Raw genomic sequence first — 24,055 nt, 5'->3', positions numbered from 1 at the left:
CATTTTTATTGGAAAAACTGGAACAGGAGAAAATATTTTGGCAGTACAACTAAGTGTTTTTCAAAGTAAACATTTTATAAGAAGTGGTTGATAAACATTTCCTTTATCAGTTGTCGTGTTTTATTTAAGTATTTTACGATGACCGTCACCAGCCGAAAGTTTCCCTCTATGACAGGCACATTGATTTAACTTATTTAGGATAATGATAACCAGTGCATCCAATACCTGCAGCGAACAAACACAAAACACTGAGCAACCTGTACTGAAGCCTTTAGGGTCTCACTATAAAGGCAGACACTATAAGGCAAAACCACAGTGACAGTGAGAGAGCTGAAGCAGGCGGGCAACCGGAACGAACAATTGAATGATAGCACTTCCCCACATTGCCAACGTCATCTACAGCTATGAACTCAACGATCTGTGAGCAGCAGGACGCGTTGTATTTTGCGTGGATGATGGTACTATTCAGGGGGGTATGTGTGAGGGTTCCATTACCCTGTTGAAGGGATATGCTATTTATCCCAGTGCCATTTCCGTCAGTAATGTTGGCAGAGTACTCCCATTGGAAAGGTCCACAGTCGGACACATCTTGAGGGCAGTCATTAGCCAGCACTTTAACCACTTCACACACAGGCGGAACAAAATCTGTAATCTGGACAGAGAAGAGAAAAATACATTTATGCATGGAAGGCAGCTAAGGGAGGAGATCTGTTGATATTATAACTTTTGACTAAGTGCATCTATTATATGCATATTTTCACATAAACACATGTAATGCAGGATGTATCTGGTTACCTTGTTAACAACAGACAATCTGAGAATAACATAATTGGAGTCGACACCATCAGATGATCTGGCTTCCATAGTCAGAGTGACATCAGTGCCTGATGGTGTGCGGGCTGGTGGCGTAATGGTCAATGTATCATTGATGTTTTCTCCGGTTGTCAAGCTGAGGCTGTCAAGAGAAGACAGAGAAAAATAACCCTCCTTGGTTACAGGAACTGTAATTGTGTGCAATACATTTTTTTTTATTTTTTTTTATTTTAAAGCTGTAGGGGGTGAGAGGCAACAGAAGTAATGCCTTTGGGTGGTGTAATAATACATGACTCACCCTTACCTTTACTCCAGTTGATGCGGGTGGGGTGAAAATCTACACGAAAGTAACTTTTTTTTCCAACACTCTTATTGGGTTAAATTTTAACCCAGTGTTGAATCAATAGACCATGCATTACTGCTTCAACTGGGTTCTAGCATCACTGGGCTGTTGTGACCCAGTGTTGGTGTTATTTATGTACTGGGGCCTGTACTACAAAGCCGGATTTGTGCTAACTTGCTCCCGGGCAGGTTAAGTTGGAGAGAAGAGATCAACCTGTATATAAGGACAGCCCACTGGCCAATCAATTCCTTTGAGGCATAACATCCGTGTTCTTAGAGGATCCCATGGAGCTGGTGTGGATTGTTAGAGTCAGAGCGGGATAACCAGACATAGTTTAATACTTTAACCTTTAAGTAGGGTTATCCTATGAAATTCAATATTTATTTGAGGAGGAAAACCTGGGTTGGGTTAGGGTTATCGAGTTGATAACGAACTTCGTGTGGCCGCTTAGCCTGAATGCGATTGTTAGGTTAAGTTCACTCAGCTATCGTAACGATATCCTGGGTATGTTGAACTCACCTCGTAGTACAGACCCCTGGTGTCTGTCAGTGGTTCAAAACAACCTATTTTTTATACTGTTCAGTCAGTTTTAATCAGGGTTTTTAATGCAAGCAGGATGGGTAGTTGAGATTTGAAGAGACAATTGAATTGAACACAACGTGAAGTTGCATGTGGTAGCCTTCCATTGTCTTAAAAACTCAAAAGGTGTTTAGTTTTTCTGGTTTGGACCACTTTAAAAAACATGGCGGCCTCCGTAGAGAGGACCCTCTCCCAATGTAAATATAAAGTATTAAAATATAAAAGGTCAATTCTAGTGTAAAGAAAACAACAATTTGTACGATTTTAGATGAAACACACTAGTTAAAACATTACTTCTGCCAAAAGATCCCTTTCACCTATATCTTACACACTGAACCTTCAACATTATCTCTGGCTTGTTTAATCTGGGCAGAAAATTCACAATTTTGTGGATTATATCTTTGCCAGGACCAGTAACCCTCTGAACTCTTAGCTTCCCCTCACCTGCTTGGGTAGTCCATAGGGAAGTCTCTGTCATTCTTGGCATTGATGGAGAAGATACCACCAGGGCCCTGGGTCATTACACTGAATGGAAGCTCTAACAGTTTCCCTGGCTCCATGCTGCTGGACACCACAGCCTAGAGAGAGAAAAAGGAAGAAATGAACAAGGGAAAGAAAAAGATGAAGAAAAGCGATGCAATTCTCGATGCATGCTCCTATGTTTTAATTGGACTTGTTTCAGTTTTTAGATACAGTATGTTTTGGATAGCCCATTTGGTTGCTGCGATCTATCAAACAAAAGTTGCATGAATGGTTACACTGGTTGCCAGGAAGAGACAGACCTGGATGTTCACTTTGGACATGGACATCGCGGTGGTGGACTGCCTCTGAAATTCACTTTTTGACTCTTTGTCTTTTCCAGTCAGAATGACCAAAAACTCCCCCTCAGGGACCTCATCAACAGTCATCAGGATGTCTCCACCACCCATGTCTGTCATTTTGCTGATGTTCACAGCCTCAGGTCCAGACAAAGCTACCAGGCCAATGTTTCCCACAGTCAAGGAGGACGGTCCTTTCTTTCCCACTACTGAAAGCAGCAGGGTGACAGGCTGGCCTGGGTTCCCAGAGAAAACAGGCAGAGAAACCAGGTAGGGAGAATAGTTAGAACATTTATTTTTATGGTTAAATGTGGTTGATTGATTGTTTCAAGAATAAACATGATACTTTTAATCATAGGTGTTGAAAGGAAGCCTTGATTTTCAAATCTCAATCAGGAATGTGATGTCAGATTGACAAAATGTTTGCCGGTCCGTTGCACTAAAATATTATTATCTAACTTGCAATTTAGTTTAACAAACATGACTTCTTTGGTCCCTTATGAGCAGGCTGTATTCACGTTGTATTGACGTTGTATTACTGCATTTCACAACTCGATGGTGCTGTTGTAGGACAATGGGGGCTCTGTCCACAGATAACACCTTTTCAGCTATTACCCACACTGAAACTTGTTTTCACTTCTAACCATCACGTTTTAACTCACAAGATAAAAATGTGCATATTTGATATTGTTTAAACATCAAAACATGCTCTGTGATTGAAATATATGTAGATGGTGTACAACTGTAATGCTGTCGTTAAACAGTAAATCTGATTAATTGCATCTTACCTGCTTGTGGACGCCCACTGAGCAATGCATAACCTGGGTGAGGTCCCTTGAACATTTCCACAAAGTTATAGATAAACGTGATGATACTCTGACCTGGAAACATAATAATAGCATAGTAAATACAGATACACAAACAAGAAATCAGTGAATCTACCAACTGTGACTTTCAGACTCTGGTAGAAACATCAGTCTTTATCAAACTTTGCATTGACAGATAGCAGAGGGAATAAATAGGCTACTGATGAAAAAAAAGTGTGCAAGAGGACACAAAAGCGCTTTTGTACTGAAAGTGCATGTGTACTAAAAGTGCAAATGTGGAGCATCTGACCTGTGATTTTAACTGTGTATGGTTGCAGGCTGTCTATTTGGACCTTCCAGGTTCCTATGCGGTTGTCATCATTGAGACGAATCCTCCTCAGGTTGCCAACTGTCTGAATTGTCCCCAGTTTACCACTGGCCTCAGAGTTGGACTGGCTCACACCTGCATTTGTTTAGCATGTCTAATTGGTCACAGAGATCTATTCCAACAGCATTCTCAACGAAGCACATACAACAAGTTTCAAACTAAAGACTCTGACTGATGCAAACATGGCATTGAGACAGATGAGCTACCTGCAGGGTTGGTCAGTGAGAAAACGTCAGCTTCTGTGATGTAGATGGTGACGTTTTTAATAGATTCGTCCACCATGAAGTGGAAGGTCTCCTTCTTGCCAGGGTTCACTGCCCTCTGAAGAATAGTCACCTAAGACCAGAGGAGAAAAATGTATGATCTCCACCATATACAGTGGATATAAAAAGGATACACACCCCTGTTAAAATGCCAGGTTTTTGTGATGTAAAAAAATGAGACCAAGATAAATCATGTCAGAACTTTTTCCACCATTAATGTGACCTATAACGTGAACAATTCAATTGAAAAACAAACTGAAATATTTTAGGGGGAAAAATAAAAAATAAAAAAATAAAATAATGTGGTTGCATAAGTGTGCACACCCTCTTATAACTGGGGATGTGGCTGTGTTCAGAATTAACCAATCACATTCAAACTCATGTTAAATAGTAATCAGTACACTCCTGCCATCATTTAAAGTGACTCTGAATAATCCCAAATAAAGTTCAGCTGTTCTAGTAGGATTTTCCGGACATTTTCTTAGTTGCATCTTACAGCAAAAGCCATGGTCCGCAGAGAGCTTGCAAAGCATCAGAGGGATCTCATTGTTGAAAGGTATCAGTCAGGAGAAGGGTACAAAAGAATTTCCAAGGCATTAGATATACCATGGAACACAGTGAAGACAGCCATCATCAAGTGGAGAAAATATGGCACAACAGTGACATTACCAAGAACTGGACGTCCCTCCAAAATTGATGAAAAGACGAGAAGAAAACTGGTCAGGGAGGCTTCCGAGAGGCCTACAGCAACATTAAAGGAGCTGCAGGAATTTCTGGCAAGTACTGGCTGTGTACTACATGTGACAACAATCTCCCGTATTCTTCATATGTTTGGGCTATGGGGTAGGGCGGCAAGACGGAAGCCTTTTCTTACGAAGAAAAACATCCAAGCCCGGCTAAATTTTGCAAAAACATACATGAAGTCTCCCAAAAGCATGTGGGAAAATGTGTTATGGTCTGATGAAACCAAGGTTGAACTTTTTGGCCATAATTCCAAAAGGTATGTTTGGCGCAAAAACAACACTGCACATCACCCAAAGAACACCATACCCACAGTGAAGCATGGTGGTGGCAGCATCATGCTTTGGGGCTGTTTTACTTCAGCTGGAACCGGGACCGTTAGTCAAGGTGGGGGGAATTATGAACAGTTCCAAATACCAGTCAATTTTGGCACAAAACCTTCAGGCTTCCGTTAGAAAGCTGAAGATGAAGAGGAATTTCACCTTTCAGCAAGACAACGACCCAAAGCATACATCCAAATCAACAAAAGCATGGCTTCACCAGAAGAAGATTAATGTTTTGGAATGGCCAGGCCAGAGCCCAGACCTGAATCCAATCCAACATCTGTGGGGTGATCTGAAGAGGACTGTGCACAGGAGATGCCCTCGCAATCTTACAGATTTGGAGCGCTTTTGCAAAGAAGATTGGGCAAATATTGCCAAGTCAAGATGTGCCATGCTAATAGACTCCTACCCAAAAAGACTGAGTGCTGTAATAGAATCAAAAGGTGCTTCAACAAAGTATTAGTTTAAGGGTGTGCACACTTATGCAACCAGGTTATTGTAAGTTTTTTATTTTTTATTTTTCCCCCTAAAAGATTTCAATTTGTTTTTCAATTGAATTGTTCACATTATAGGTCACATTAATGGTGGAAAATGTTCGGAAATGATTTATCTCTGTCTCATTTTTTTACATCACAAAAACCTGGGATTTTAACAGGGGTGTGTAGACTTTTTATATCCACTACATATATACTTCTGAATAGGATGTTTCACTGCTAACTTTCTCTTACATTTAAGGGGTACACATTGCTTAAAAAATACCATTTAATCTGCATAGGAATATCCCAGCGAATATCTCAAGCCAAAATGAGCATCATATCAAGATTGTTCAGGATGAACCAGTAGAACAGCAGAGTCCTACCAGAGCTGAAGTAGATGTATCACGGATGATGCTTGTGGCCTGGGGCAGCTGTTTCTTAGTCACCAGGATGGCTTGGCCTCCAGAGGCCAGAGCCAGCTTCTTGTATTGTTCAAAGGCTTCAGCTGTGGTGGAGCGACGGCGCCTTCTTCTAGAGCTAGTCATGAAGAATGTCACCTGTAGAGATCAAGCCTGCTGTCTTTTAAAGTTCAGTTTGTGTAAATACACTGTGTGACTGTTTGTCATGACCGGGGTTAGTTAGAGTTTACCGTTGACTTGGTGCGCCTGATGAGGGCAGCAATTGTGTCCTTGAGTTCGATGTCTTTGGCTGCAGCATCAGTGAAAACATAGATGTGGGAGCCGGATGGAGCGCCAGTCAGAGCTAACTGTAGAAAATAAATGGACCTACTCAGTGTATTCTGAATCACTACAGTCTTTTGGGGATGCATAAAAATACATTTCACCCCTAATCAATGACAATCTAAGTTACAGCATGACAAAAGCATAGCTGTAGTACCTGAATTCCTGAAAAACACATCTCAGGGGCATCACCCCCTCCACCTGGTCTGAGTTTCGCGATTTCTTTTTTCATCTTATCAGGGTCTGATGTTCTAATCATAGGTCCAAACTCTACATAAGAAAACACAGACAACATATTATTAAATCCCACACAACCACTGTGACTGCTAACTAATCACTAAAATATAACTAGTATCAAAACTATACAGTCATACCATATAAAACATTCAATGGAATAGGGTCTAATACAACTAATAGTAGACTAAACATCATGAGTGGGGAAATTATACCAGGGTCATTGAAGGGCACCAGGATGTACTCAGAGGGCTCATCCTGCGTTCCTTTTTTGCTGTCAATCATTTCGTTGACAACTGCCCTGGCTTCTTTGATGTCATCAGACATACTGCCGGTGGTGTCAATAACAAAGCACACAACAGCTGAGCGGGCAATGCCCATCATTCTGTGAGAGAGAAAATAAATTATAGAAATTTCAAACCGTTTTCTTTCATTAATGTGCAACAAGTAGATACTTTTTCATATCTCATCAATATACCTAAGGAATTCTTTATCCCCGACAGCTAAGCGGAGGTTCTCCAGTAGCTGGAGGCTTGCAGATGTGGCTATATTCACAGCAGTATTGTGGAGGGCCACGTTGTCAAAGCGACGCTCACATTTGCTGATGCCACCGCGGGGAACTGTTTTGCTGGTCAGGTCACTTTCACCTCCATGACTACATTTACCTGGCACAGGACAGAAGGGACAGTTAGAACTTGTGGGCCTGTGCTGTATTCCAGGGAGCTTTTACTACTCTGTACATTTTAATTAGTTTGTCTTGTTCTCTCGGTAGGACAAACCTGATTTTAAATAATGAGTAAACACTGGGGCAACTTAAATTCCAGGAGTACACAGTATCAAATGTTGATGTATAGGTTAACCATGATATCTTAATTACCTACAGAGGGTAAAGGAATAGTTAAACATTTTAGGAAATACACGTATTTAACAAGAGTTAGACAAAAACATTAAAATCACTCATATTCTCTGCATAATTAAATATGAAACGAGTACAACCCCACTTCAGTCGAAAATGCTTAATCCAGTTTATGGATGTTTGTTTTAAATTGTATAATCTTATTAATCAAATACTCATATTATAGATATTAATAACAATAATAAAAATAACACTAATGAAAACTAAATCTAAGCATTCTCAAAAGAAGACTAAACCAGCAAACATGCTTAAAACGTACCCTATAGAACTCTCACTTGTGTTTCTTATTATTAGTAATGTGTTTGAATATGGTCCGGACATATGTTTGTCACTGTTACCTTGAGGCTTGGATGAATAGAAGATTCCCAAGTAGCCTGATGTGAGTTTCATTTCTTGTAGGATGCTGGGGAGGATGGAGTTGGGGCAATTTCCATTTTCACAGTCACGGCAGGTCGGAGTGTTGACATCTACACAAGCAAAGTGCAAATAAGATCACGGATAAAAAGCACATTTAAGTTCCGACCAAGGGAAATAGACATTGCCTCATTTAATAACTTGCTCACATTTTTACTCACAAAAACATACTCACATTATTTGTGAGTATATTTTGGGATAATTCACAAAAAGCTGTGTTTGGCAGTTGATTATTCCTCAAGTGGATTATTCCTCTTCTACTGCCGTCTGTATTTTATAACAGTGAAATGATTGTAATTCCTTTTGTTTGTCAAGCTTGACATTTTTTTTTTCAATTGAAATAACTCAAACATCCAGGTAACAATACAATAATTACCCAGCTAATAATTGACTTTTACCTACTACTTCCACGATTGTCTTTCTGTATGTGGAATGCATATCTTGCGAACATGTTATTGCCTTCACAATTGACATGTGTTTTGTCAATGGCCCAGGGAAATTTGGTGTGATTTGGCCTCATGATAAATTCTATATTTGTATATTTCTACGTCCTCTGATAAACTACAGCAGTGGTTGGCAACTGGCAGCCTGCAGTCTGTCTCACCGGATCATTTTGATGATTTTAGATTTTTTTATTTCACCGTATCAGACTGAGACAGACAGACATGGCTGTTACAGGTGCTGATCTCCGTCATGGCAGCAACATTAACAGAATAAGCTATAATAAGAGCATAACATTTGTTTTGTTACTGTGTCACTGCTTATCCAAAAATAAAAAGCATCAAACACTGGGCGGCTGTGGCTGAGGGGTAGAGCGGTCGTCCTCCAACCTGAAGGTCGGCACCGAAGTGTCCTTGGGCAAGATGCTGAACCCCGAATTGCCCCTCATAGAACAACAAAGTGCTGCTAATAGATGCACTGTATGAATGTGTGTGTGAATGGGTGAATGTAAAACTGTACTGTAAAGAGCTTTGAGTGGTCATCAAGACTAGAAAAGTGCTTTATAAATACAAAACCATTTACCATTTAAGTCTATTGATATGCTCTCAGATGGGGTTCAACCACTTTTTCAATTATAAGACTATTACCTACTTCATGAGCCCATATTCAGCCTATACACAGTTCCCCTGTGAGTATAATAAGTTCACAAGCTTGTACACAAACCTGCCAGGTTTTCAAGTGGCAGATCTGGACGTATGAGGTTGATGTACGGCGCTGTGTGTCCCAGCTCCACCCAGTTACTGTGGCTGTAAAAGTCCTGGAAAATACATGGAAACACACACATTAACCCGTTTGTACATATAGGCAGGTTTCATATTCAGTATTTATACACACAGTAAAATTAACATTAAGATCTTTTCTTTCTTGTAGTTTCTATATTCTCTTTTTCTGCCTCCTGTTACCTTCATCATTCTACTTTCCAGTTTCTTTATTATTCCAGCTCCTTTATCATTTTGTCTCTTAACTCCTTAATGCGTCATTACTCTCCCACCTGTAGTGTATGAAGGACGCGGCCCAGTGTTTCTCTGGCAGCCTGGAAGTTCTCCTTGCGAATGTTCGCCTTAATGGCCACCATGCCCTCCGTGATTAGGCCACGACCCTCTAGGAATGCCTCTGAGTTGAAGTGGTGTGGAGCACTGGAAAAAAACACATTTGAAGCTTTGTAACACATGCTGTTGCATTATTTTATCATTCTTGATAACTGTTTATTTACCTGCTGACTAAGTCATGGTCTACCAGTCCATTCTGGTTGTAGATTTCTTGAAGAGCAGAGCGAAACTTGGCTCCTGACACTTGTCCTGTCGCTGTGGGTCCGAGACAGGCCTGAACCAGCTCCTCAGGAGAGGAACCCTGGAGGCAGAAAAGACCATTCGTTCCATCAATGCAGCCATGCAGAGAGTATGGTGAAATGGTTGGAAAATTGGCCAATGGAGCCAATCACTTGTGCAAACTTTGACTCCCATATGCCTCAGCTACATTCCTTGCTTTGATGAATTTTGTGAGAAGCTACAACCAGCAGCTATTATCCTGGCTTTGTCCACAGGTCAAATGATCTTCATGCTATGCTTAGCTATGCTTTTGGTTGTAAGCATCTAAAAGGGAGAAGCAAGTTTCCCAAACATTTGAACTATTCCTTGTGGGACAAACCACAACATGACATCTGTCCATTGCCATATTCCCCTTTTTGCTTTATACTGCTAATTTGACTTTTTAATTTGACATACCACACAAGTATATTAAAATGTGGTTGAATGTCTGTATGTCTATGTGTACAGTGCACCCGGAAAGTATTCACAGCGCTCCACTTTTTCCACATTTTGTTATGTTACAGCCTTATTCCAAAATGGATTCAATTCATTTTTTCCTCACAATTCGACACACAATACCCCATAATGACAAAGTGAAAAAAGTTTGTTGAAAATTTTTGCAAATTTATTAAAAATAAAGAACGAAAATGTAACATGTACATAAGTATTCACAGCCTTTGCTCAATACTTTGTTGAAGCACCTTTGGCAGCAATTACAGCCTCAAGTCTTTTTGAGTATGATGCTACAAGCTTGGCACACCTATTTTTGGGCAGTTTCTCCCATTCTTCTTTGCAGGACCTCTCAAGCTCCATCAGGTTGGATGGGGACCATCGGTGCACAGCCATTTTCAGATCTCTCCAGAGATGTTCCATCGGGTTCAAGTCTGGGCTCTGGCTGGGACACTCAAGGACATTCACAGAGTTGTCCCGAAGCCACTCCTTTGTTATCTTGGCTGTGTGCTTAGGGTCGTTGTCCTGTTGGAAGATGAACCTTTGCCCCAGTCTGAGGTCCAGAGCGCTCTGGAGCAGGTTTTCATCAAGGATGTCTCTGTACATTGCTGCATTCATCTTTCCCTCGATCCTGATTAGTCTCCCAGTTCCTGCCGCTGAAAAACATCCCCACAGCATGATGCTTCCACCACCATGCGTCGCTGTAGGGATGGTATTGGCCAGGTGATGAGCGGTGCCTGGTTTCCTCCAGACATGATGCTTGGCATTCAGGCCAAAGATTTCAATCTTTGTTTCATCAGACCAGAGAATTTTGTTTCTCATGGTCTGAGAGTCCTTCAGGTGCCTTTTGGCAAACTCCAGGCAGGCTGTCATGAGCCTTTTACTGAGGAGTGGCTTCCATCTGGCCACTCTACCATACAGGCCTGATTGGTGGAGTGCTGCAGAGATGGTTGTCCTTCTGGAAGGTTCTCCTCTCTTCACAGTGCAACGCTGGAGCTCTGTCAGAGTGACCATCGGGTTCTTGGTCACCTCCCTTGGTCAAGGCCCTTCTCCCCGATCGCTCAGTTTGGCTGGGCAGCCAGCTCTAGGAAGAGTCCTGGTGGTTCCAAACTTCTTCCATTGACGGATGATGGAGGCCACTGTGCTCATTGGGACCTTCAATGCTGCAGACATTTTTCTGTACCCTTCCCCAGATCTGTGCCTCGATACAATCCTGTCTCGGAGGTCTACAGACAATTCCTTGGACTTCATGGCTTGGTTTGTTCTCTGGCATGCACTGTTAACTGTGGGACCTTATACAGAAAGGTGTGTGCCTTTCCAAATCATGTCCAATCAACTGAATTGACCACAGGTGGACTCCAATCAAGTTGTAGAAACATCTCAAGGATGATCAGTGGATACAGGATGCACCTGGGCTCAATTTTGAGTGTCATGGCAAAGGCTGTGAATACTTATGTACATGTGATCTTTTCGTTTTTTTATTTTTAATAAATTTGCAAAAATTTCTAAAAAACATTTTCCACGTTATCATTATGGGGTATTGTGTGTAGAATTTTGAGGACAAAAATGAATTTAATCCATTTTGGAATAAGGCTGTAACATAACAAAATGTGGAAAAGGTGAAGCGCTGTGAATACTTTCCGGATGCACTGTATTTCTGAGAGTGCATGTTTGTGCACGTTGTGACTAGGTTTATCTTCCATCCTACCGTGGGTTGGAACTCGTGACCAGCTTCCTCGATTACTGTCCGACAAGCCTTGGTCACTTCTTGCAACAGAGCCGTTCCAGTAATGTTGACATGAGAGGACATCCCACTCCCGGCAGAGAGAAAGGCCACAGTGGTCCTTGCTAACAGGGCCAAGCCGAGCAGTGCTACTCGAAGCACTGACATCATGATTAATCTGCAAGGAGAGAAGGTCATAATCAGACATTATCAGTCAATGGCAATTGCTGGAAAAGAAATGTTAATGTCGTTTGGTTAAATTAAGCCATGTATAAACTAGAATTACCGCACTGCGGTTGTATACCTCCGCCAAGCAGTGCCGTTTCCGTTTACATATTTCTACATACTTTTTTTTCCAGATTCATATAAGGTCAATTATAAGGTGACCTTTGACCACTGAAATGTAAGCACTTTATCTTTGAGTCCAAGTGACAACTGATGAAAAGATGTTTTTTGAATCCACCGTGACCTTTGACCACCGAAATCAAATCAGTTAATCAGCGGATCCAAGTGATTTGTGCCAGATTAAATGAAGTTCCCTACAGGCAGTCCTAATGTATCACATTCACAGTTACATGAGGTCACTGTGACCTTGACATTTGACCTCCAGTCACCAAAATCAATGAGATATGTTCACTTCCGGTTTATAGTCTTCAGATGCGGAATCAAAATTCTCTCACAAAAACATCTCCAGAAGTCATTGTAGTACGAATTTAAATATATTAAAACAAATCTAGTTTCAATATAATTTTCCTACACACTGTTTCACTATTATCTAAAACATGCACTTTTCCTTTAAAGCCAGAGACTGTATATTGAGATCAATGACACATCTCCACTTCCTGCCACTATCCAGAGATTGAGCATTGCCATCTTGCACATTCGGAGCCAGAGTGTGTGCAGTAGTGATCAGGGGATGGAGATATGGTATAGAGGGGGTGCCAATACACACGCTCAACCAATCCAGAGCCAGTCTCAGCTGTCAATCATGATGTTTCACCTGCGGGCCTAATGTCACTGTTGATGAGCAGCTGATGCCATTTAGGGGCCGCTGCCCCTTCAGGCAGTACATATTGTCTAAACCCGCAAAATACGGAATCAAGATCTGGATCTAATTAAGTTCCAAGAAATAAACATCAATACTGATATTTGTTTTTTCCACCCATATCTTGATTGTAGTTGATGTTTCTTTTTTTAATTGCATTTTATCACAAAAAACGAAAAGCACTTTTATTCATAAATGTGATTTAAAAGGGGTAAATGACCAATATTAACCATAAATGATGTCTATATTGCTTGTAATTGGGATAAAGTAAACGTCTGTTAAGTATTTTTACATAAATTGTTATAGCTGTATTGATTGAAAGACCCAATAATGCAGTGGGTCCACCAGACCGCAAATATTGGCTGAGTGACAAAAACATAAACACCACACAAGGGTTAAGTGAAGTTAACCGGATGGTGACAGAGACATTTTGTAACCAAGAAACCAAACACATCATATTTTTCTCGCTTTGCTCTGAGACACAGTGTCTGTACAGTGTGTCATCATGGATATTACAACACAGTCTGAATAGTCAGGGGAACTAGTTCACACAAGTCCATCCTTGGTATGCTGATGTACGACAGATAAGGTTGTGTCACACATATCATATTTCCGTCTCTGTGACTTCCTGATTTCTTTCTCTTGCTTATGAGATTTTGCTGTGTCTCGCTCTGTTTCCTGTACCTGTCTGAACTGAAACATCCGTGAACACTGCATCCATCTTCACGCCCATCCACTCGTAAAAAATCTAATCAGTGTGCGGGGTGGAGCAACAAGGAGGTGTGTATGTGAACAGGAATCATTTGAAAGATTCTCACTTTTCTCCCTCCACTGTGAGTGTCACCACATCTAGGTGAGTGTAATCTAAACCTCTAATTTAATGTTTACAGTTTCGTGATGATTGAATGTGGTTGTGATGACATGAGCTATTTATTATCCTACAGCAGTGTTTTGTTACCAAGCCAGAAAAATACAAATTATCTAAATAACATTGTGTAATTGAGCCATATTCCTGACTTCCTTGAGTTATTACAATTATTACATATTATAACACATTTTTTATGTTTATAACAAGTTATCATATTATAACTTGTGATGTTTCAGCGTATAACAAGATAAATAACAGTAAAAGTTTCTTGTTTTACCATGATAGACATATTTTGTAATTTCAGGACAAAACAGATTTTCATAACGCGAAACCAATCCATTTTTCTGGCATGGCAGCAATACGCTTCCTCGGCATCTAATAATGATGCTGACTTTTCTTGGTTTTGATCAAATTCTTTAAGTGTTTTGTTTCATTGTTGGCTTTTTATGATAGTCTATATCAGTGGTCACCAACCTTTTCGAGCCCAAGATCACTTTTTCATTAAACCGAGATCTACCACCCTGATATCTTCCAAGAAACCCACTTAGAAGGGTCATATTTATTAGTTTTTGCAATTTCTGTTAAAAGCTGAATGTACGAGCATAAATATACACAAAGAAAGGCAGTTATGCAACTTTGGATCGAGATTGAAGACTGCAAGATCGACCGGTAGATCGTGATCGACGGGTTGGCGACCAGTCCTTTATATTTTGTTTTACATTTCTTATTGTTAATATTTGGTTGTTTTTGTTGTTATTGTAGACCTCTTTTTCCATGCTGCACTGATACTCCAACAGGTATGTTTTTGTTTATTTTATTATATATTCTTTTTAATTCTTTTTAGGTGCACTGCTATCAATGTAAACATAGGCACAGGTACATGCACACTTACACACATACACAACTCTATATTCATGAAATTGAAAGTATTAATTAATAGAATAAAAATCTGATTCAACAGCGTGGAGCATCGGTTGAGCTGCTGAGTGTCTCACTTTGACCTTCATTATTCCTCTGTACTGCTCAGTATTTCCCACATCTGCCTCTCATACTGTGGTTATTCAAAATATTTGTGTTTTATTTTAAAGGCAACTTTCACGCCAAGATAGTATAAATGCCTTTTTTTCCAGGTACAACTATTCACTGCAGTAAAGAGTTGAGTCACGTCAGCATTGTGTCATGGATATCTTTACTCACATTCATGTGCATACACGGTGAAGTGTTTACCTCATCCAGACAGTACGTGACTAAGTTACCATGGTGATGGCTGTGTAATATCAGCATTTAATGATAACATTCAAATTCAGAGGAGTCAAATTTTTTGTCAACGCTACTTAGTGATAACTAGATGTTTTTTTCTTTCATTTGACTCTGAAGTAGAAAACTGAACTAATAGAGTACAACTCGTTTTTTAATGCTATTGTATCACAAAGTGCTCTGTGTGTCAGTTAAAAGCAACATGAATTTACCACCTTATTCAATCTGCTAATGTTACTGTTAATGCCACTGTCAGGAAATACCAACATATTCTCCAACCCAAACAACCATCGAGGGCATATATACCCTCAAATGCGACCAATGGGAGTATAGCAGTGACGCGCACTTGTTGACGCTTTTTTCTCAGTTAGAATTTTCTCAGTTAACAGTGTGACATACATTTACAACCATGGATCTCAGCAGGTCAGGCCTCACAGTTATGCTTGTTTCAAAACTAATGTCCATTATGCTAATCGACTTATATAAAGGTGGACGACATGCTCCCCCAAAGTGAAGCCAAAGCGTCTTAATCGCCACCTGGTGGCTTGCTGCAGTATAGGTCATAAATCCTGCTGTCTCCATGTAGGTGGATGGGACGTAGACAGATAGTTGTTTCTGTAATTTTACGTAGTTACCACACTGATGTATGTCCAAGTTCCACTATGTTTGATTTTAAGTAGTTCTTAAATGGGTGAAACGTCTTGATTGACAGCTGCGACTGACTTATGATTGGTCGAGTGGGTGTATCAATGGACCTCATCACTGTGCGTTCCTTGCCCCCATTTGCTACTGCACAGACTCTGTCTTCAAATGTGCAAGATGGCAGCGTTCATATCCTGGATATTTTGGCTGCTTAGTTTTTATTAGTTTATTGTTTTATTCCTGACTAATTATTTTCTTGGTGACAGACAGAGTTCAGTTACATCCCCTGAGCTGTGGAAACACTATGAGGGGCTTTGCAGTGGGTGATAGGGCAAATCTATTTTTTTGGTTTACTCTGAACAGACTTAAGTGTTAATATCAAAAACTATTACTATGATGAAATATGTTACATATATCAAGGACCTTTTTTTTTTACATGTCTAAGAGGAGACGATGATGAGAGGGCGCTGACGTCATTAAACACTGGGACTTTATCAACATTCGATGTTGTTTACAAGAAGAATGTAATTTGAAATAAAAAACTTTACCATCAGGACACAATAAGTACCGACACTCACTTACTAGTACTTAACAATGAAAGCAACAGGGATTTAGAGAAAGAAACAAGTTGATGTTTGGACCTATTTTCTTCCCAGAGAGCCAGAGAAAAAATCGATGCATTGCTTTACCAGAGGGGAAGTGATGTTACCATTAAATAGCTGGTTAAAAAAAAGACCCCAAACCTGGGCAACTTAAGTGATTTCAAAACTTTCTTTTTTCCCGACAGCTCTCAATGGTCTTTAACAATTTTAAGGAAAGTATCAAATCCCAAGTTGTTGATTGGTTTAAAATAAATTTGCAAATCCGAACATGTTCCATGCCTGAATGTGTTCATTGAATGAAACCACCACACATCAAACCACCAGACCATGGACATCTGCAGAGCTGCCTTCTCATTCATCCAGCCTGCAGTGGGTTTCATCAGATAATGATAGGACAACAAAAATGGTTGGGCTTGGTTAAAGTAGATGGTAAAAATATCAAAGGTTTTGATGGAATAAACATAGACTTAAGTAGTTATGTTTTAGTTTTCTTTGACTGGGATAACACTATTCCTGGGCTTGCAGTCAACTAAAACTTGACCAAATAAGCAGGGTGACTACATATGATAACAAACAACAATCATATTTGCTAAATATAAATACCTGACAAAAATGGTAGATTGATAAATCTTACCACAGATAATACTTAAATCCTCACAACAGCCAGCTGATATCTAAGCCATAAGACTGTATTGCCCACCTAAGTATGTGTAGTTGCTCAAGAGCTGGTATGTGGTTGGTGACAACAGGCGTCAGCATGTTCTTGTCACAAATAGAAGATTGTTTTTCATTTGTTATCCTCTTAGTGCAGTTTTCCCTACAGCTTCCTCGGCAGCAAAGTGCATTTATAATCATGATCATTTAATTTAATCATAGTCTGAAAAAAGGAAGTGGTTGTTTATCCGACTTATGAGCACCAGCTTTGGATCAGTTCTCCATAAATGGGTCTCCTTGTCTCTGTTTTTTCTTTCAGAGCACAGATGTCAAACGCAACAAGCGGAGTGCTCCTCTGCCCCCTGCTGCAAGACATGCGGAATCACAGCCTCAACAGTAACAGCCAGGCCAATATGGTGGTGGTTTGCATCCACGGTCTGTTATCCTGCCTGGGGATTCTGGAGAACGCTCTGATCCTCTGGGTGGTTGGCTTCCGCCTTCAGCACAGCACCGTCACCGCCGTCTGGGTGCTCAACCTAGCCCTGTCTGACTTCCTAGCCACCCTGACCCTCCCCCTCTTCACTTCTTACCTCTACCACCTCCACAGCTGGGAGCTCGGCAACGCACTCTGCATGACACAGGCTTCCATCTTCTTCATAAACATGTTTGTGTCAGCCTTCCTGCTGGCCGCAATTTCACTTGACCGCTTGCTTCTTGTAGTCAAGCCAGTGTGGAGCCAGAATCATCGGTCAGTGGCAGGAGCATGGAAGGTGTGTGGATTAGGTTGGCTATGGGCTGCACTGAATACAATACCTTACACCGTGTTCCGCTCAGTAACTGAGAAACAGGGTGGGGGGAATTTGTGCTATCATAATTTTGCTTTGATTTTATCCTCTCGAGCCACTTTGGAGAGAGACTGCGAAGTGAGACAGGCAGCAACAGCCATCTCCAAGTTGCTGCTGGCATTCCTCTTTCCCTTGGTGGTGATTGCAGGGAGTTATGTCCAAATAGGTCTCAGCCTGAGGAGCAGGAGCATGAGCAGGAGGAGGAAGCAGAGCACCACCAGACTAACTGATGCACTGATCATGTCAAACAAAGGCCGAGCATCAGGAGCTACAAACACAACAACTAACATCATCCTCAAGCCTCCGTCCTCCAGTCCAACTTTAGCTTCGACGCCAACTACCATGTCCGCCACCATCTCGAATCAGACCAATCTGGGCCAGCTGTCCCAGAGCTTCATCAAAATGGTGACATTTGTGATCACTGCATTTGCACTGTGCTGGGCTCCCTATCACATCTTCTGCATCGTCGAGCTGACGGCACATTACTGGAGGAACAATCTCAAAGTGGTGGAGGTGGGCCTTCCCCTCGCTACAACCATCGCATTCTTGAATCCGGTGTTGAACCCCATTCTGTACGCCTTCAGCTGTCCACACTTCTGCGTGAAAATACGACAGAGTCTAGGAGCAGTGTTTGACGGACTGGTAGAAGAGGATGGAGGGTTCCTAGTCGCTCAAGGGAAGAGCATAAGAGCTCATATAAGGCGGAGAAGCAGTCGAGATGTGAGCCCTGCGACACCAGGGTCATCAAAGGGGTCATCATCACCCTGTAAATCACCTGTCATCCGACCTGCCTTCCCTCTGCCTTTGGCCTCTGAAAACCTTGAAGATCATCAAATGGACAAAACAGGACAAGAATCAAAAATTATGATGGAGCAAAGCTGAGGTCCCACTTGTTTTTGATTTTATATGTGTGTTAATGGTATGATAGATGTATCCTAATTCATGACACATACGTCTTAGTTTACATGTAAGCCTAATTCAGTCGAAGGACTTGGACATATTGCATAAAAACTGAGGCTGCCGCAAAATGTACTAAGGAAAGGAGTCAGCAGGAAGGTTTGGTTGACTACCTTTAGCCTTGCTGGCGACATGGCTCTACATCTACAGATAGCATTGTCGATCTGGGTCCAGTCTAAATATCTGATCAACTACAGGATGGATTCCTGTGAAGTTTTGTACGGACATTTGTGCTGCTGAGAGGAAGAATCCTTTTGTGATTCTTTGACTTTTTCTCTCTGGCAACCATAAGGCTGATATGTCTGGTGACATTCGAGAGAAAAAAATATTACGTGGCCACAAAATAATTACGCATGCATGGGGACGAGATAATAAATCATCCAAGGCATCCAAGAGCCCCTTATAGAGGCTACATCATGTGATAAGATGCATCCAAGAGGCTTCTTCAGTTTAATTAGCCAGGGCTTGTTAGTAAAGAACAGATTCATAGTCATTTAAATTATTCCCACAACTAAATAACTTGTGGCCGTGACTTATTTATCTAGTTCGCAAGCGTTATAATTTCGTGGCCACGTAATATTTTTTTAGGATGACACTGTTGGTTATATTGAAATATCTCGTAAACTGTGTCAAATCCTGTGAAATTAGGTACAAGCATTCCAAAGAAACGGTTAAAGAAATCCTAACAGGACTGCAGAGGAACAAAGGAAGAAAACAACAATACATTCCTCCTGCTCTAAATTATGTTTATTTAAAAGTCATTTTTGCAAATTCTTATGTAGTTTTACCTATTTTGGCCCCTTTAGTGTATTCAACTGAAATGAGAAATAAACACGAGTACCCAGTGCTTATGGAAAATCCACTGTTGTAAATTGAGTGCCCATGCTATGCCCATTCTGGCCATCAGAGAGCAGTATAGCCCTGATTGCTTAAACAGACATGAAATTATATGGTAGGATTATGCTTTTCAGGTCCTGTAATCCAGGAGCTTCTAAATCTGAACAGCCTAACGTCAGGCCACCTTTCTGAGTGATTGGATTTCATCATGTCTGATATTCATTTTGATTGACTGTCTCACTGCCGCCGCCACAATCGTCTGGTTCCATCAGACTCAATTGGAAACATGCAGCCACACAGGCCGAGGTGTAATTTAGGCCACAGTAGCAACAGGATTGCCATGGAGGTAGTTGTAATTTGGTGAGAATATCGGAGGGAAGATCCAGAATATAAACACAGTGCAGGATTAAACCTAAACGGGTCAGACTGACATACAAAGTTCCACTTCCCTCTCAATCATTCAGTTCCAACAGATTATCTTTCTCTGTCTCTCTCTCTCTCTCTCTCTTTTCATACTTTTTTGCTCAGTCTACAGCAAACGCCAGAGAAAGGGGAGGAGAAAATACTGAAAAATAACATACATTTAATTGATGTGTTTGAAATGTGTTCGATGTGAAACATGTGCATTGCAGAACAAGACTGTAATGAAAATGTATGTAGAGGCACAGGATCAGCTGGTGGCTCATTGGTCAATTTGCCAGTTTTGATAAACAAAGAATAAACTGCATTTTACAGGGTTGAACATCATCTCAATGATCTGCACAACTTCATAATAAAAGTATAACTCAAATTCAGCATGTCGTGCCCAGTAATAACTGGTAATTTATCAGCTCTGTCATAAAAAATTTTTATATCTTCCACGAATTTGGCAAATTGTACGTCTCATCTGAAATTTGGTGTCTATGAGAAAATGATGGTCACATTAGGATATGGTTTGAATTCCAGTGCACAGTCATATAAGATTTCATCTATCCTTTTCCCTTGTTTTTAGAATGTGTTGATGATAAACTAAACCACTCAGATACTGTATTTTAACGCGTTATGGTTTGTTTGTTTTTTAGTACGTTTCTAAGCCACGTGGAGGATCTAAGGTAGGATATTACTAAAGCTGGAGAGGGTTATGCTTTTGTAGAAACACAAGATCAAGCCCCCCCTGACTACCCCAACAATTATCATACAGGGGGTCAGAGGAATCAGGGGATATGTATCTGAGACAAAACCAACAAACCAGTTAACTAAATTAAATAAATCTTAAAATTTCCTGGTGTCATTCAGAAAACTTCTCCATATATGTAAAGATACATGTAAACAGAGGTTATTTCTGAGAAAAGTGAGATCACAAACGATAGAGCCACAGAGATTAAATAAAGTGTTGCGAAAAAACAGTTTGTACAGATGAGAGATAAGGAAGGAATAGGTGGAGGGAGGGGGGGAGGAAGGGCTGGGGAGTATTGCTTGGTGTTATGCACTGCCACTGTACTTATAGCTGACAGATGCTAGCTGGAGATTTAAAGCCGAGTTACACGTCAGAGATTTCCTAATATGAAGTAGACCATTTGTTTGTTTTCTTCTTCATAACAGAGGTAGAGAGTGACTCATTTACATCATCACATTTGAGGTTCTTCCAAATTATCATTAGAAATTATCAAGAGCTTTTAAATTTAAAGAAACAAAAAACACATTGTTGACCCTAACCCCTAACCCTAACCCCTAACCCTAACCCTAACCCTCCTTAATATTAGACGATTATATAAACAGCGGAGAGATTGTGAACGGCTGTGGCTACAGGAGGTAGAGTGAATCGTCCACTAACCAGAAGGTCGGTGGTTCAATCCCCTTGCAGGTTTTGAAGTGGTGAGGTGACCTAAGGCGAAACACTGAACCCCAAATGTCCCATGATGGCTGTGCCAGTAGTGTGTGTGTGAGTGGTGTTTGATGGAGAGAGTATTGCACATAGTTGAACTGTATGAATGTGTGTGTGAATGGGTGAATAGTAAACTGTACTTTAAAGCACTTTGAGTGGTCATCAAGACTAGAAAGGTTTTACATAAATATAGATAATTTACTTTTTTTCATGAAAACAGGTCTGTGTTGCAAATCTTTGTTTTTTTTCACACTTACTTGTGTAACTCTTTGTAGGCACAAGCTCTTGCGTTGGGAACCACAGGTACAAGCAACATAACTTTATATGATATAAAATCAGCTATATTATGATGATAATAATATATCAGTCACAGGGTCACTTTACCTCAGAGCCACAACTTCTACTTTTGGTTATCCACTTTACTGCCCTTTTACTTACTTCTGATTATTTTTATATGCAGAACTTATAATGGAGAGGTATGAGTTCTTTGATGTAATAAACTTTCTTAAAAAAGGATTTGATGACTTCTTCCACAGCTGCTGCGTTTATTATGTCAATGCAAACTGAGTGAAACACAACGGTTAACCGTTAACATGATGACACGCTACTACCTATGAGTACTCTGTAGTCATTACTACAATATTACACGAGTAGTCTGTCGTCATTAATATGTTATTGTATGGGAACTTAGTTTGCATCGGTCGGACCACACACATCTTCGTACGCTTTCTCCATTTTCACCTGACAACGTTTCGGGACTCCGTCCTGCACTGTCACACTGACAATCATGTCCCCACACAGTCCTATAAATAACTGCTAGAGAACATAAATCTTCCTCTGTGCTTGTTCCCAAGCGTGTTTCCAGGAACATGGATTTAATTAAATTATGTAAATACAATTATAATTTGCATGTGTTTACATAAAAAAGTCTCTAATAAAGTTTAGCTCATCTATAACGTTAGTTCTCTTGTTTATGACAGAAGTATTTTCTTGGTTTGTATTTGTGACTTAAGGTCAAATCTTTAACAAACAGGTTAATACTTTATACTTTTCATATAAAGTTAGATTCAACATTACACCATCAACACTGAAAGAGTTTCATAATTCCTGATTCTGTTAAATAGAGGCAACTTATCTGAAGAAAGTAACCGTCTTCATATGAAATGCACAGATACTATTTTAGTGAAAGCAGCAGAAAGTAATAAGTCAACTTGCTGTAAATCTCCGTGTTATACTCACCCCAGAGCTCTCAGGTCGGACCAGGACTTGTTTTGGCTTCAAGTTTGTGAAGAAATTTCGATAAAAAATATGTCGTTTGCTGTCAGATTGTAAAAAGTGGGGATATCTTAGATGATGACTTCAACTGATTATTGGTTTCTTTTCAAGTGAAATAGCTTAGAGTAGGTTTGTCAGTGCAGGCAGAGACAGTTACTCTGCTTTGTTACAGCACATGGAACTGTGTTTGAATTTCTGTGATGCTGTGCAAGTAAATACTTGGTTTAGAGGAAGTGGGAGTGAATGTGGTGAAAGTTTCTCGTAATAGTGAACCAATAGCGTTGTCAGAAATATTAATTTGGGTGGTTTCAATGTGGGCATGATCCAAAGGAGAAAGCGATCTGTTGATTAGCCAACACTGTTTTTACTCTCATTAAAGCATTAGTCACAGTATTTAAGTACTGCTGTATTGGTGGCAGCCTACTATAACGTTGCTTGGCAGCATTTAATAGTTTCAACAGATCAGTTGGCAAATTATTGCCTCATTTAATGCGACAATGATTTTACCAATAACAAGACAACACAACTGTGGCATTAAAAAAGTCAAACATGGAGTTAGAGTGGCACACTCCCAGAACATGAACAGTTTTTGTTTGTAAAGCTTATTTGCACTTGAACATAGTGAAAGCATGCCACTTATAAAAACTAATTAAACATCACTTATCCAATAAAACTGCACCAGTGTGAGATTAATAAAGTTCAGCTTCATTAATAAACCATCATTACATTCACAATCTCTCAACCAAGACCACTAGGTTGCATTCTTTTAAAAATGACTGCTACCTTAAAAAAGCACAATTTATACAAAATTAGTATGATTTTATGTCGTCACGTCACAAACATACAGTAGTACAATGTAAAATAGTGGGGCTCGGTCTGGACAATTGAAGTGAGCTAATTTAACTAATTTAAACAGATGCATTTAGATTACAGTTTGAATAACAGAATCCTTACACTAGGATTCTACTATTGTGACAACTTGTACTTTTCCTGTGGCCCACCGACCCCATCTCACACTTCACATTCTTCAGACCTACCTGTTGACTCTTGTTCGGCTACAGCAACAACTCCTCATTTAACCCTCCTGTGCTATTAATTTACTGCTACAGTTCCTGCCCTACCTGTTCTCATTTAAGAAAAAGCATCTCAGACACGGATGTCCCATCAGACCTAAGCAGGAGTATTATCCTACACCTCATACATCATGCTGTACGTGCAGAGATGTGTGCTAAGTCTGTGTGTTAGTACGCGCACTGCACAAGGGCCATAAGGTGGATGTAATAAACAATGGGAAACACTATAAAGTGCAGAGGATTGAGGCCGAGAGTACATCAGCATCAGAACAGATGAGATCAGAAAGAGAGAGAGAGAGAG

At 40.4% G+C, this 24,055-nt stretch overlaps 2 protein-coding genes across 2 annotated transcripts; one reads left to right on the top strand and one right to left on the bottom strand.

The window, feature by feature from the left end:
• On the bottom strand, positions 1-22,863 carry vwa11 (von Willebrand factor A domain containing 11). The gene is made up of 18 exons (XM_035184399.2): positions 22,646-22,863; positions 11,821-12,013; positions 9,569-9,705; positions 9,347-9,491; positions 9,019-9,112; positions 7,779-7,907; positions 7,003-7,189; positions 6,740-6,909; positions 6,448-6,560; positions 6,200-6,316; positions 5,934-6,107; positions 3,954-4,083; positions 3,670-3,822; positions 3,342-3,434; positions 2,518-2,789; positions 2,180-2,313; positions 796-955; positions 1-652 (listed from the first exon to the last, which is right to left on the bottom strand). The coding sequence occupies exons 2-18, from the start codon at positions 12,004-12,006 to the stop codon at positions 272-274; spliced, it is 2,775 nt and encodes a 924-aa protein (XP_035040290.2). The 5' UTR covers positions 12,007-12,013; positions 22,646-22,863; the 3' UTR covers positions 1-271.
• On the top strand, positions 13,446-20,336 carry LOC118125626 (prostaglandin D2 receptor 2). Its single transcript, XM_035184412.2, has 3 exons — positions 13,446-13,733; positions 14,511-14,545; positions 17,223-20,336. Exon 3 carries the CDS (start codon positions 17,230-17,232, stop codon positions 18,628-18,630), a length of 1,401 nt encoding a protein of 466 aa, XP_035040303.1. The 5' UTR covers positions 13,446-13,733; positions 14,511-14,545; positions 17,223-17,229; the 3' UTR covers positions 18,631-20,336.
• Positions 22,864-24,055: the final 1,192 nt, after the last annotated feature.

Source organism: Hippoglossus stenolepis, chromosome 2 (assembly GCF_022539355.2).
Source record: "Hippoglossus stenolepis isolate QCI-W04-F060 chromosome 2, HSTE1.2, whole genome shotgun sequence".
Classification (NCBI taxonomy): Eukaryota; Metazoa; Chordata; class Actinopteri; order Pleuronectiformes; family Pleuronectidae; genus Hippoglossus; species Hippoglossus stenolepis.
The sequence above is the reverse complement of the archived record's forward strand: the minus strand, read 5'-3'. Positions and strand labels throughout refer to the sequence as shown.